Source organism: Zeugodacus cucurbitae, chromosome 3, assembly GCF_028554725.1.
Source record: "Zeugodacus cucurbitae isolate PBARC_wt_2022May chromosome 3, idZeuCucr1.2, whole genome shotgun sequence".
Taxonomy (NCBI): Eukaryota; Metazoa; Arthropoda; class Insecta; order Diptera; family Tephritidae; genus Zeugodacus; species Zeugodacus cucurbitae.
The window spans coordinates 5744002-5758442 of NC_071668.1; the positions used below are offsets into that span (position 1 = coordinate 5744002).

Consider the following 14441-nt stretch of genomic DNA (forward strand, 5'->3'; position numbering starts at 1 on the left):
TTAGTGGAATATTATATATGAACTTGTACTAGCCATTAAATAAATTTTAACTTATACCAGGCATCATTTGGGGCTTCCTTACTGGTTTGGTGACGCGTTTTACCGATCATGTGCGCGTCATTGAACCAATATTCATTTTCGTAATGGCATATTTGGCATATCTCAATGCGGAAATATTCCACATGAGCGGTATTTTAGCGTAAGTAAAAATCGTTTTCATCACATAACGAAAGATTACAAGCAAATGTCAATTTAATTGTTCTCCAGTATTACCTTCTGTGGCATCACAATGAAAAACTATGTTGAAGCGAATATTTCACAAAAATCACATACAACCATCAAATACGCACTCAAAATGTTATCCAGTTCATCGGAAACAATCATATTCATGTTCCTTGGTGTAGCAACAGTCAACAATAATCACGTGTGGAATACTGCCTTTGTGCTGTTGACTATCACATTTTGTTCGGTGTATCGTGTGTTCGGTACGTAATTCCCATTGTCCTTTTCACCTTATGTTTATAACGTTTAAATATATAATGTTTATATGTTTATAATATTTGTATATTGTATTCACAGGCGTTGTGATATTATCGGCGTTAGCGAATCGTTTCCGTTTGCACAAGTTGTCACGTGTCGATCAGTTTGTCATGTCGTATGGCGGTTTGCGTGGTGCGGTCGCCTTCGCATTGGTGCTGCTGGTTGATGAGCGTATTGTCAAGCAGAAGGATATGTATGTGACAACCACAATAGCGGTGATTTATTTTACGGTTTTCCTGCAAGGCATCACGATAAAGCCACTGGTGAAGATGTTGAATGTGAAAAGAGCAAGTAAGCGAAAGCCAACTATGAATGAACGCATACACGAACGGGTAAGTTTCACGAACACACTAACATATGTTATGGTAATGTCCGAGTATAATCTAACGAATAATAATTGGTCATAAAAAATTCTTAAAATAAAATTTTAGCTTAAAATATTAAAATTAATTTATTCAAATCCTCTACAGTTTATGGACCATTTAATGGCTGGAATTGAAGATATTATCGGCAAGACTGGCAATTATAATGTGCGCGATAAATTTAAGCGTTTTGATAACCGCTTCATCCGACCACTGGTGATCAGAGATTTGAAGGTAATAGGAAAACACTTTGGATATTTTGTTATTTGCGGTAAAATTAATAAAAATAATTTACATTAACTATTTTGTCACTCATTTTAAAGGGCGCTGAACCGAAAATCATTGAAACATACTCAAAACTCACGATGCGTGATGCAATGGAGGTGATGCGTCGTAATCCATCTACAATCGGACAAATTACGGCCACCGAATCGATGAGTGCTCTATTCAGAAATTACACCAGTAATTGTATTGGTGGAAGGTGGGCACCGCCAACTATTTACACAACATGGTAAACGAATTTTGGAACAATTCAAAGAAAAAAATAAAGAAAAAAATATGTGCATGTCGAGATAAAAGCAAAAAAAAAAAAAACAAAAACAAAATATCTGACTTGTGAGATGGATTTAATTTTAAATTAATTTAATTTGCTTTCAGCTTTTATTTGGAACTTAAATACTCTCCCGTAGTAATTAAATATGGCTATTTTAATTATATTTGTTTGTAGTGACATTACTGTTAGCTAGCATGTAACTCTGGTACTTTAGAAAATACCTCGTTTTCATTAATTTTTATTTTTAATTAAATTGTAGGAATGAACTCTATTAGCAGTTAACAAAATTACAGTAGCGTGCGTAACCTCAGTGTTGAGTAATCACAGCTCCCTTGTTAAGATTTTTATTTCAATTATTGTTTATTCAAAATCATAAATTTAAGTTGCCATTATAGATTCGCAGGCGGCTTTTATGAGTCATTAGTACACTGCTATTTTTTATTATGCTCCCACGAATGTGAATAATATTTTGCTTAGAAAAAAAATCAACCGCAAAAGCATAAGAAATATCTGATACGTGCATTCTAAAAATTACCGAGTAAGCATAAGCTACATTCTATTCTTTGCCTCTGAGTAGCATTCCCTAGAACTCCCACTTTAATTAATAGTAGTTATATATAACAGTTTCCAATGAATGTAAGAATGCTTTTGTTGTGAGTCAAAGCCTTTTCTTGTGTTCTACTTTCTTTGCATAAATAAACAAAAAATAAAAAAAAACCTCAAACACGGAAATATGTACATATATGAACAGATTTCCATAAAATATGCACTGTAACTAAAATTCGTTTACTTTATTATGTTTTTGAATAAATATTGTATGAACTAAACTTTAACCTTATGTAGAACACTTGATATATACTTTCACCTCACGCATTGTCTTCCTGTTGTGTTTTTTATATAAAATTCATCGCATTAAAAGTATGTAGTTTCGAAAAGCATTGTTAAGGCAAGAGTGTAATAAATAATGAAAAATTTAAAAATTTTATAAAATAAATAAAATTAAAAATTTTATAAAATAAAAAAAAAAATTAAACTTTATAAAATAAAAATTTTACAAATTTTAACATTTTGTAAACAATGAAAAATTCTTTGAAAAGTATTGTGTTGATAAATTTTTAATATTCTTTAAAAAAAAATCAAATTGAACACCTTTTCCATGCTTTTGAAAATATTAAAAATATAAATTTATGCTAATAATTTGAGACAAATTTTTATATAATTTTCTTAATTTTTTTTTATAAAACAGTCCAAGCCTTACAAATCTGGATAATAGTTGCTCACGCAATCTCGATATGCACGAGTTGGACTATAATCCATCGAAGAAGGATCTTACAGATGCAAAAATACATCATCTGCTTGCCGAGGAGCTGAAACCATATAGAAGGGTTTGTATAGCATTTTTTAAATATTTTAATTATTTATTTATTTTTATTTTAAAAGTTTTGTAGCATAGCTTATACCTCTGAACTTAGTACGAATTACACCGTATTAAAAAACAATATTTACGTGTACACATACATATAAGTTAATATATAGTTTTCAACTATTCAACATTTTCGCTTCATATATTATATATACATACATTTACACCACACCACTTTCTTACTCTTCCTAAACATATATCATATACAGCTTACAAAGCTTTTATTAGTTTGTATATTATGTACTATATATATTATTTTAATTTAAAACAGATAGTATATTATATAATACGTCTAATTTATGCGCCGAAATTGAAATGTTTTCTTTTCTCTTTTTATGTTTCATCATATCGCTATACGCGAAATAAAATATATTTATACATATATATATACGAATTTATCTGAAAATAATCGGGATATCAAAACTAAAATGTCTTCAATGTCAATTATTGAAAAATCGAAAAAACAGGCATCAATGCAAATGGTATGGCTAAAATTGGTCATTTTATTTACAAACAATTTGCATCCATTTACTATTGCTATTTACTCTGTTGGTTGTTAATTGTTGTCAGTATTTTTTAATATTATTCAAAGCTCCTAAAAAAAAATTAATAAAAATAGAAATTGTCTATATTATAAATTATGAACAAATATTCTAAACAAAGTTTCAAATAATTAATAAACAAAGTTTAATTTAATGTGTTTAACTAAATAATGTGTTAAATTAAAAAAAGAATATTTAAATTATATCTTATTAATAATCAGCTCATTTTTCATGTTGTATTTATGTGTAATTTTTATCAAAACTTTTAACTATATTTGTTTGTATAAAATATATTATAATATGTGTATTTATCTACAAACACATATAATTTTCAAAAAATAACAGTTTTAGAACACTTTTTATATTTGTAGACAAAAATTAATTTATTTGTCTTTTCGATACCTCATTGACTGAACCACTGCCAATTGTTCTTACCATACGAGAAATATAACAGATCGTCCATAGATCACTATCAGATCACCATTCCTCATAAAACAGCTTAAAGCTTTCTAAGAAAAAAAGTTTACCCAGTAATTCAGTCGATTAGGTATTCTTAAAGCATCGATAAATCGATTTAGCACAACTATTTTGTTAGTGTCAGTTCGAAAACATGTTCTTAACGTTTTTGTGCAGCCGTCAATGTTCTTTGTATTCATATTTGGAGCTTTCTTACTAATTTTGCACTTACATTATTAGTTCACACGTAATTCAAAGCTTTCATATGCACAATTTTATTTAACACAAATTATTTTTACTTACCCACTATTTGCTGATATCAGTTGATGACACCCATAAAAGTCCTGGAAACAAAAATGAGTTCTAAATTAACCTCAAATCTCAACGACAACACTTTGAAGTGTTCTAATAAGGACGGCTATATTATTTTATTTATGTATTATGCCAAAACTTACCGTGCCTTATTTTAATAAACAATACACATAAAACTGAACTATTTCAATATATAAATTTTGTATTGATTCAGAAACACATATTTCTTAATTATAGAATTTTTTGCTATTTTTAAAAGTTTTGTTATTAACGTTATATACAAATATATTATGCAGTGAAAAGTGCTTTTTGAATTATTTATTAAATTATTTAAATGTAAAATTTGTAATTTTTGGTATACAAAAATATAAAATTATTAAAATTTAAATAAATGTCCGAGAAAGTTTGGTAAATTTACATTTAAACAATTTTTAATATTTTAATAAATGTATAGCCGAACTTTACGCCTTTACTCTTGCTACTACTTTCCTTTGAATATACATATGTAGTAGCATAGTTGTTGCAAGCTAAAAACAAATAATTTTTAAACTCTTAGTGTAAGCCTAGTGTTTTCCCTACAAAGCAAAAACACAAAACTCAAACCAAAATCGTGTCGTTAATACCTTGTGAATTGCATTTTTATTTTACAGCACCGCCGCCTTAGTTATAGCCGACACGCAGTAGACGACAGAGATTTGTCTACGCAGGTAAGTCCGAATAAAAAAATAGTAGTTTAGCCCTAACTCCAAATAAGACGATATTTGACAAATCTCTGCAATGTTAACTTGCACCGCCACATAACCAAAACTCAATGTGCTAATTGTAAAAAATGTAAAAATTTGTAAAGCAAGTCTGAATAGCTATAAAAAATCGTTTACAAGCGTTGCAACAATATGCATCCGCTTGGATAATATCAGATAGCCATAATCGCATATGTAATAATACAAATTCACTTCTAATTAAAACACATTGCAGGTAAATTACAAAATGCAAATGAACTTCCGACGTATGTTCAACGATCGGAAACATCACAAGCGCAGCAAACGTGGCGCTAGTAAGGTAAGCCGTTATTTTATGAAATTTTAACTGCTTTCAACACACAGATAAGTATTTAAGTTATAAGTAACGCATCGTTTTTATTTACAGCAACCAGAGGGTGTTAAACAGAATCACGTCTCTTTTCACGACTTCCAACAGAATGGCACAACGAAACAATTTACGCATGGTACGAACAAAACGAAACAACAATTTCGCAAAATTCTAATCAGAAAACATAATCACAATTCACTTAACAAATATCGTAGATTAGAAATAGGTAAATGTGCCAAAAAGTAAATTAAATACCAAAAAAAAAAAAAATCAAAAAGATTTTCAAGTGATTATAAAATTTTAAAGGGTAGTGGAATTAAATTTGAAGTAAACTTTTGCTTTTCCTTAAACTTGGATCATATATCAAAAAAATGAAATTATTGAGAGCAGTTATGTATTAGCAGATACATATGTTCATAATAGCTTGAGTAGCCCTAACGAAAACTAGTAGCATTTTGTAAAGTAAAATAATTTTTGGTTATAATTGCATTTTTTTAGTATAGAAGGCATGTTCAAAAAATAACGGGAATTTTCGTTTTTTGAAAAAAATATTTATTCCACCGTATACATTGATGTTGTTGCCTTAAAAATAGTCCCCATTTGATACTTTGCAGTTCTGCCACCAATGCTTCCAATCTTCAAAACACTTCTCCAACTCGATTTTTCGGATAGCCTACGATAAAGACCTCAGCGACATATATATCAAATAATAAAAACCAATTGACAATTGAACTCTGCAAGCTAGTGAAATTCTATATCGTTTAACTTCAGTTATTTTTTGAACACACCACTTATATGAGGAATGAACTTCGAATATTATTCAAATTAAAGCCAGTAATATAGTAAAATATATTATCTAGGCATTTCATTCAATTTTCTTTTACTTTCTTCTGTAACACCATGAGCTTTAATGCTACAATTCAAAATTAAAAAGTTTCAAAAGTTCAGTTTAAAAATCGACGGCACCAAAAATGTTTAACCAAAAATATATTTCAAACAAATCTAGGCACAGCTTTTCCTTGAAACAATATAACTGCGCATAGTTTGCTTATCATCAAATTCACAAAATTTACTATTGAAAAAGTAAAAAAAAAATTAAAAAAACGGTTCGAGAGTTCTCACTTCCAACCAGTTTTACTTTAATTTCCACCATTGTAACTTCCACAAATAATTTTCCCTACCCAATTAATTTTTCTCAATTTCTCAATTAATTATTATTATATTATATAAAAAAAATAAGCAAAAAATGTTAATTACTTAGCATAGTTAATTCGCATTTAACGAAAATTTAGCACTTCACTACATATTGGCGAAATTTTTTCTCTCCTTATATTTGCTTTCCTTTTTGCTTGCACACCTTTGCGGACCTATTGGATACTCATAATCTCTCAAACACATCCAAAAAAAAATAAATAAAAATCATATACCATACATTTTAAATACTGTATATAAATATATAAAGATTATATTAACGATGTTCTTAATGAATCAGGAGAAGATAATCTGAGTAAACTGAACGAGGTGACAGTTGTGAGCGGCGACGATTGGGATGACGGTTTAACATTCACAGCAAAGTCTTCGCGTAAGTACACACTCACTTGCATACACTTAGTACTACATACATATGCAGTGAATGCATTCATTTTATTTAGTCGAATTACATTTATTATTTAGTAATATTAAAGAATAGTTTTGTAAAATACATTTTATGATTTAATTTTTAATTAATTAATAATGTATTTGCTAGCGTATACGCATACACACACACCACTCACCAACATGCTGTGGAAGCGTTGCTATTGTATGTGTTGGAGCAGTAAGCTCTGTGTGTGTGTGTGTGTGTGCGTATGTAGCAATTTGTTGATCAAATCTATGTACCCTCTACTACTACAATAAACAGCATAAACGCTAATATTCTACTTACTATACCTTTGTTCAACTTTTACCCAACATTAACGCTTATTGTTGCTCTTGATTTGAAGAAGAATTTAACTCACCCCTGTTTTGTTTTATTTTGCTAAATTATGAATTTTTAAACATTAAATTTTATCAATTAACAGTTTGCTTAGTACCAGAAATAATACAGTTATCTTTTATACAAATTTGTTGCATAATTATAATTTTCAAAAATTTTTAACGGAAAAATATATTTGTATATTGTGCGTTTATGCCAGGGTACTTGCAAAAAAAAAAGAAATTATTAATAATAATTTAATATAGCATGAACCATGAAATTTCTGGCATAAGTACAATATACAATTATATGTATTTTTTTAGCTTGATTTTTTATTCGCATTTTCATTTACACAAAAATGCCACTTTTACATACGAACTCGCAGAACGCAATTCGGAAATAATCTGAAACAAGGCTGTGAATTTGATAGGCAATAATTTGAACGATACCACAATGAGAAAGTTAGCATTTCACGAATAATTTTTTTTTTATAAAATTATAGTGTACAAATTAGTTATTAAAATTTAAAATAAAATTTAAGTTATAATCAGACCATTTCCAGATTTGTTTTTATGGTTGTGAACATAAAAAGTGACTAGCATAACTTGCAAAATGAAATTGTTGAAAGAGAGTAGCAAGCCTCCAAAGGTTTTTTTTTAATTATTATTTTTGATTTATATTTAGAGATATATTAGCTACGGAGATCTGTTTTGTAGCCGATCTACATTCAAATTAATATGTTGCTGCTTGTAGTAGACCACGCCGACAAAATAATTGGCCAACTTACTGAATACGCTAAAACCTTTTTTGTGGCCTAATATAAAATATTTAAATATTTTTATTTTATTTTATTTTTTTGTATTTTAAACTTTTACTTACACAATTGCACAAATTCAATTACAGGCTAATTATTTCATATCTGGAAATGGCCTGTTTAGCATTGAATTCGATATGAGTTTATAGTTCTTTATGAATTTTTACTAACCTTTCTATTACAAAAGTAACAGTATTAAAAAATCTAACAAAAATATTCTTTTTTTTCACAAACACTTCTCTATATTTTTCATTTGTTTCTAAAATTCAAAAAAAAAAAATGTGCATCAAATGCTACCACGTACTACTTAAATATTGATATTAATCTAACGATTTGAGATGTTTCAAAAACATTGTAAATATATCAATACAATTGGCAAACCACAATGAAATATTTATGAACACGCAAACCAAATCAAACACAAAATAAATTAATAATTTTGTGAAACTAAAACTATGGTAACAACATAATCACCAACAATACAAATGCCAACATAAACAATTGGGACTTAAAAAAAAAACCAAAAACACGTTTGACATAAAACATTAAAAAAATCAATCATATGGAAATGTGTACAGCGGATTCGGATCTAGCCAATAATAATTCACTTATAGCGCACATACAGAACTTACCCGGTTTCGATGCATCGAAGGCGCGCATTGTACAGCATTATTCGACATCGAAGAGTGAGAATGGCAGCCCTGAGAAATTGCTAACACCCGACATGGGGCCGACAGCGGCCGAATCAAGTTTGCCTTGGCGGCGGGATCGTTCCTACCAGTGCATTGGTAAAGGCTTATAACAACTAGTACAGCCAGTACTACAACAAATAAAAAACAAATAAATTAAATTAAATTATGTAGATTTCGCCTTTGCAATTTAGTGTAAAAATACTCATACATATGTTTTCGAAATCTCGTCGCAACGACTGCCAGCCTAAAGCACGCATTGTGTACACTGTTGCTCAAAAGCATTTGGCGTTTTTACTGGCTGTGTTTTTTTTCAAAAACTATTTTTTTCGATCAAGTTTATTACTGTTCAAAAACTTATTTGGCTTTGTATAATTTCCGAAACATATATACATATACTTTCCTTACCGACTTTTCCGTTCATTTTTCCATTTATATATGTACTATCTATTTATTATTATTTCTATTGTATATTCGAAACATACGTACAACTCACGGTTATGTATTTGCTTTAGGCGCAAATATTTAGCAGCACTATAATTGTTTACCTGCGCCCTAAATATTTGAGTTTACTGTAATTACCTATGGTTAAACGGAAAATCCATGTTTGTTGTAATCAAAATGTATTCATTTCATCTATATTTCCATAAGAACTTTAACGTGTTGGTGCCTATAGTATAAGGCGACGTTTGTAATTAGCAACATTATACATCATTTGTGATAATAATCATATACTTTAACAACTAATATCAGCTATGAAGGTATATCTACTAAAGTCTTAACCAATTGGCTTCGAAATTAAAAAGAAATTATCAGATTTCTTAAATTTGTATAGAGAATTAGTATAAAATAAAACCTTGACTTTACTTGTATACCTTTTAGTTAGTCGGGCATGCGGCTATATTATATAAAGCGCAATCTTTGGACCAAAAAGTATTTTGTGCGAGTATTTCCATAGCTGGCTTATAGTATAATTAGAATTTTTGCATTGTTCTTTAGAGTAGACACAATCATACATATTCACAAATAAAACTCTCATTACTATTCTAAATTTATATGCCCAGGTTATTGTATTTTAAACATTAACCTCTTACTCGAATTGTATCCAAAACACATAACCTAAAAGTGTGCAATATTTCATTTGTCAATAATCTCTGAGTGAAGTTTCCACGAAGAACTGCATGGAAACACATAAATTTCTAGATGCGGTCTTCAATATGGTAATCAAATCATCGGGTGTGATTGTGGGATTCATATTTTGTGTATCTTGCGACTTTTTTCATTTTGAGCTCTCTCTGGAAATAAAACAACAACACATTTTATAATCTCAAGATTAATTTTATATAGCTGAAGACCTTCACTACATTTATCGATCCTGAATATTTGTAGATAATTTATTTGCCGTTACTAATAGTACTTATGTCTCATACCTCATATAACATCATATATATTTGATGTTTATACTTTGAACTCGCCCACTAATTGTATATAGGTAATCCTATTCATTTCCTTATTACTTGAGAAACTTAGAAACACCAAAATTTTAACTATCATTTTTTTGTTTCATTGTAAAAACATCAGTTTTCAAAATCGCGTTTATATTAAAAAAAATACTCCAATCGGTTTCCAGTGGTTCAGTAATTAATTACTCCAAATACACCAATTACTACGAGCATGGCATTTTTGTGCATGGCTATAATTTAGCGAGATTCAATTCTGTTTGGTTAACTTTTTCATGTTTTGTTTTTTGGTTTACGTGTTTTAACTTTTTATTTGCAGCAATATTCAAATTAATATACTAACCAAAATATGTAAGCAATGATAACTAATATCAAACGACAAAACTCATGTAACTAAAAGATGTTAATTTATAAATAAAATAAAAAAATGCAAATTGCGCTTTTGTTGCTCATCTTGCATGCACACTGCCTATAGCCTTATTAATATGATTAAGCTTAAGCCTATCTAACCAAGTAACTGTACAAATATTACATGTATTTGTTATGCCTAGATACAATTAGTTTTAAATAAGGTGCCCGAATACTTTATAAATTCAAGACTACAAATATTACATATTCTACTCGAAATAGTTGCTGAGAATCCTATACCCGAGGAGGATCACAATATCTCACGTGATTCGGATGGTGAGCGGCGTGTAGCAACACCTACTGCTACAGAATCGCAGTTACCGTGGAAACGGCAGGGTGACGAACTGTCCGACGCAGTACAGCAGAACGAATTCCCCGCTTGGGCTTCGAATAAGGAGTATCTGGCTTATAATTCCCCTAGCGCTACATTTTTGGGTAAGTTCTTTTTTTTAGTTTTGAATATATCTCAGATAGATAGATATAGATAGACATTATACTAAGTGAAAATATATAAATTAATGTATTTTATTTATAAAATATAATATTAGTCAGCATGTATGTGCATAGTATTTAAGTAGTATATGCTTGATATCCGAGAAATTATATATTATATTATAATTGTTAGACGTGAAAGCTAAGCGAATGAAAAGATAATTTAATAAATTTGATTGATAATAAATTTTAAAGTTTTTAAAAGTTAGGAGAAAATATTTATTAAAATTATCGGAGATTTTTGTAATTTGAAGAAATATGAAGTCAGTGTGAGGGATCCGAGAAGCCGGATCGGAGACGGAGATTTTGATTTTCGTATTACGTGCTACAGTAAAATAAGTTTATTTTTAACTTTTTCTTTCTGAAGTAGCTACTGAGCTAACTTCAGTTCTTTAAGGGGCACACCCTAATGGCCTAAAAAAAGGTGATTTTTGGGAATTTTTATTAAAAAAAATACTTTATCAATTATTTCAAAGTTTTAATAATATATTCATACATGTTTCAAGAATATGCATTGGACATATGGCGTCGTTTAAAAAAAATTGTCGAATTTTTCCCAAAATTTTGGTCGTTTTTGGCCTGCCAAAATTCGGTTTTTTGATCAGATCAAAAATCGATAGGTCATTGTACGGAGAACTATATATAGAACATATAAAAAAAATTCGTATTTGTTTTTGAGAAATCACTGCAGCAAATTCGGAAAATGCTGTTTCGAGAAAAACGCGTTTAAATATAAAATGATCGTTTTCACTGTTACCGAGCGGCTGCTCTTTAAATTGCTATAACTCAAAAACTATTTAAGATTTCGATGAAATCGATTTTTTTTTTTTTAATTTCACGCTAGGTGTACCCCTTAAGGACTCTTGGAATACAACGAGTCAGAATATTGAGCCATTCTCTGATTATAGTATTAAGTAGCACTTGTTAACAGAAAAATAAGATCGCTCTTAAATTAATATAGCTCAAAGCCCCACTGAAACCGATATGTTTCCGTAACGGCAACCTAGTACAAAATCTTAATTTTTTTAACATAAAATATGATATTTAATGCTAAACTAATAAAATATTAAAAAAAGTATAAATGTTTAACACGTGTATCCTATAAAAAAGAAATGTTGCATGTTCTCTACACACTCCCGATTTCAGTTAATTCTTATTATTTGCGCATTTAGTTTACTACTTTTAACTAAAAACTACTTACTTGCTATTAAAGAAATATTGGAAAACTGTATATATATCGAGCAATGTGTGTGAGAAAAATTATCTGCATAAAATATCGTGAATTAGAGAGTAGCTTTGAAATATGACGTATCCAATTATTATTACGTATTACAGCACCAATTGTCAAAATTTTGTAAACACCCGCTAATGTTGTGTTTTATTTTATTTTAACTTTCTTTTTTACCTTTTTCGATTTCCTCTATGTTCTTCTCTTCCACGTAAACTGCGTTGAATGTGTGTTATGCAAACAAACCAAAATACCAAAAAACAAAAAAAAAAAAACGGAAAAACCAAATGAAATAATAATGCCAATAATGATAATGCAACTGTCTACCCTTGACATGACATGTTTTGAAACTTAACACCTTAACAAATACTAAAAAAACGTTAATGATAAAATAATAATGATAAATAAACATAAATCGTATATAATAATACTCCTACGCGCACACTCTCATCAAATATGAATATCGAACAAATCAAAAAACAAAAATTCAAAAAAACTCCACATGTTTGCACATCCTCTCATCAAAAACCCCCTCACAATTTAACACAAAAAAGGTGGTATAAACAAACCTAAACAGCCCAAGTCTGTCATAGGTTTATTCCGGCGTGAGAGTTGCGGTTCGAGGGGTGGCAGCAGTCTCGGTGATCCGACAGATGGCGCCGGTTCAGCACGTGGCTCAGATCCCACATTGGCAAGCGCACTCATTAGCGGGCTACCCATGATGCCGTTAATACAGCCGCCGCATGCGAATCCACGCCTCGATAAACGCTCACAATCGATTTCCGTGGCCACATCCGGCGGCCATAGTGGCATCGGTATTAATATAGGCGATATAGCGCATTCGGGTCCCTTCCCGGTTACGGCCAGCCATCGGCGTAATGTGCGGCGTGGCTCAATGTTGGAGTTAAGTGGGTAAGTATTTAATATACGTTTCGCGTACGCGCAACTCTATTTGTTTGTTGTTTAGTTTAGTCACTTTCGCCAAACACACTTACACATAATTTAATGTTTTTTTTTTGTTTTCCTTTAGTCCTGTTATTAAAAAAAAAAAACATTTGTTTCATACACTTTTGCTTGTAAAATTTAAATATTCGTTTTTTAGTTTAGTCTCATTTGCTGTACATTTTATATTTCACTAAAAAAAATAGTTTCTTAGTAGTTTATTGGTAGTTAGAGCATTGCGTTGTATTTGTGCGTTTTTTATTAATTGTTTGTGTGTTTTATCATTGTTCATAGGCATTGCACTATTCTTAGTTTGTTAAAATTAAAAATATTTTAAAAATATTAAAATAATCAAAACTAAAAAATTTAAACTAATAATGATAAATGCTAGAGCAACATAAATAAAATCTGCAATTAATGTAATCTCCATGAATTTATGCTAATTAAACATACGCAGTCATATTTTCAGCAATTACTAACACAAATTGTTCTAAAATATTCATGTAGTTTAAGATAAACTTGTGTGTCATGGTTTTTTTTTTCAATTATATGGAATCACCAAACCATTTATTAAATCTTTCTTTGCCATATTTCAAAAATATTATTACGAAATAGATTGTTTACTTCAAGATCATCAATCACCAATTATTCGCAATCATGCTAAATAGTTATTCCTCTCTCCTCTTTTATGAAATATATATAAATTAGTTGATATCTTTAGGTTAGATAAACATCGCTTTAAGGGGGTATTCTGGTCTAGACGTATGAATTTTAGGCATTTTTTAAACTAAGATAAAAAAAATGAAAAAAAATTTAACATTTTAATAATATAAAAAAAATTGCAAGAAAAAACCCAAAACTCGTCGAGATACGGGCCGGTGGAGTAGGGGCTTCAAAAAAAACGATGCGTCCTGGTTGACGTGATTTCAAACCTTCTAGAGATCTAAAACACAAAAGACAAGAAGATTCTTCATTAGTAAGGATGTCGTTATCGGGTTGACCATTTTCAAAAAAAAAAATAATAATAACAAAATGGCGTCGATTTGAAAAAAAAATTTTTTTCGAACTTTTCGAATTTTTTAAAAATACTTCAAATCAAAATTTTGGGAATTCCAACGCAGACACGATAGAGCATTGTATAAAGAAGATATATACCAAATTTCAAAGGAATCGGTTC

At 29.7% G+C, this 14441-nt stretch overlaps 1 protein-coding gene across 10 annotated transcripts in view; it reads left to right on the forward strand.

Moving 5' to 3' along the window:
* The window catches only part of LOC105214187 (sodium/hydrogen exchanger 3), a 40445-nt gene that overhangs the window by 13393 nt on the left and 12611 nt on the right, over positions 1 to 14441 (forward strand). For 4 of the 10 annotated variants that reach the window (XM_054227840.1, XM_054227844.1, XM_054227846.1 and 1 more), the window contains exons 6-18: positions 61 to 199; positions 268 to 485; positions 580 to 872; positions 1011 to 1136; positions 1226 to 1413; positions 2702 to 2840; positions 4839 to 4895; positions 5164 to 5247; positions 5335 to 5503; positions 6740 to 6859; positions 8624 to 8833; positions 10825 to 11037; positions 12877 to 13234. In XM_054227840.1, coding sequence (XP_054083815.1) covers positions 61 to 199; positions 268 to 485; positions 580 to 872; positions 1011 to 1136; positions 1226 to 1413; positions 2702 to 2840; positions 4839 to 4895; positions 5164 to 5247; positions 5335 to 5503; positions 6740 to 6859; positions 8624 to 8833; positions 10825 to 11037; positions 12877 to 13234 — 2314 coding nt within the window. The remainder of the gene's footprint in view (positions 1 to 60; positions 200 to 267; positions 486 to 579; positions 873 to 1010; positions 1137 to 1225; positions 1414 to 2701; positions 2841 to 4838; positions 4896 to 5163; positions 5248 to 5334; positions 5504 to 6739; positions 6860 to 8623; positions 8834 to 10824; positions 11038 to 12876; positions 13235 to 14441) is intronic. The other 6 variants (XM_011187459.3, XM_054227841.1, XM_011187460.3 and 3 more) reach the window with 6 other exon arrangements.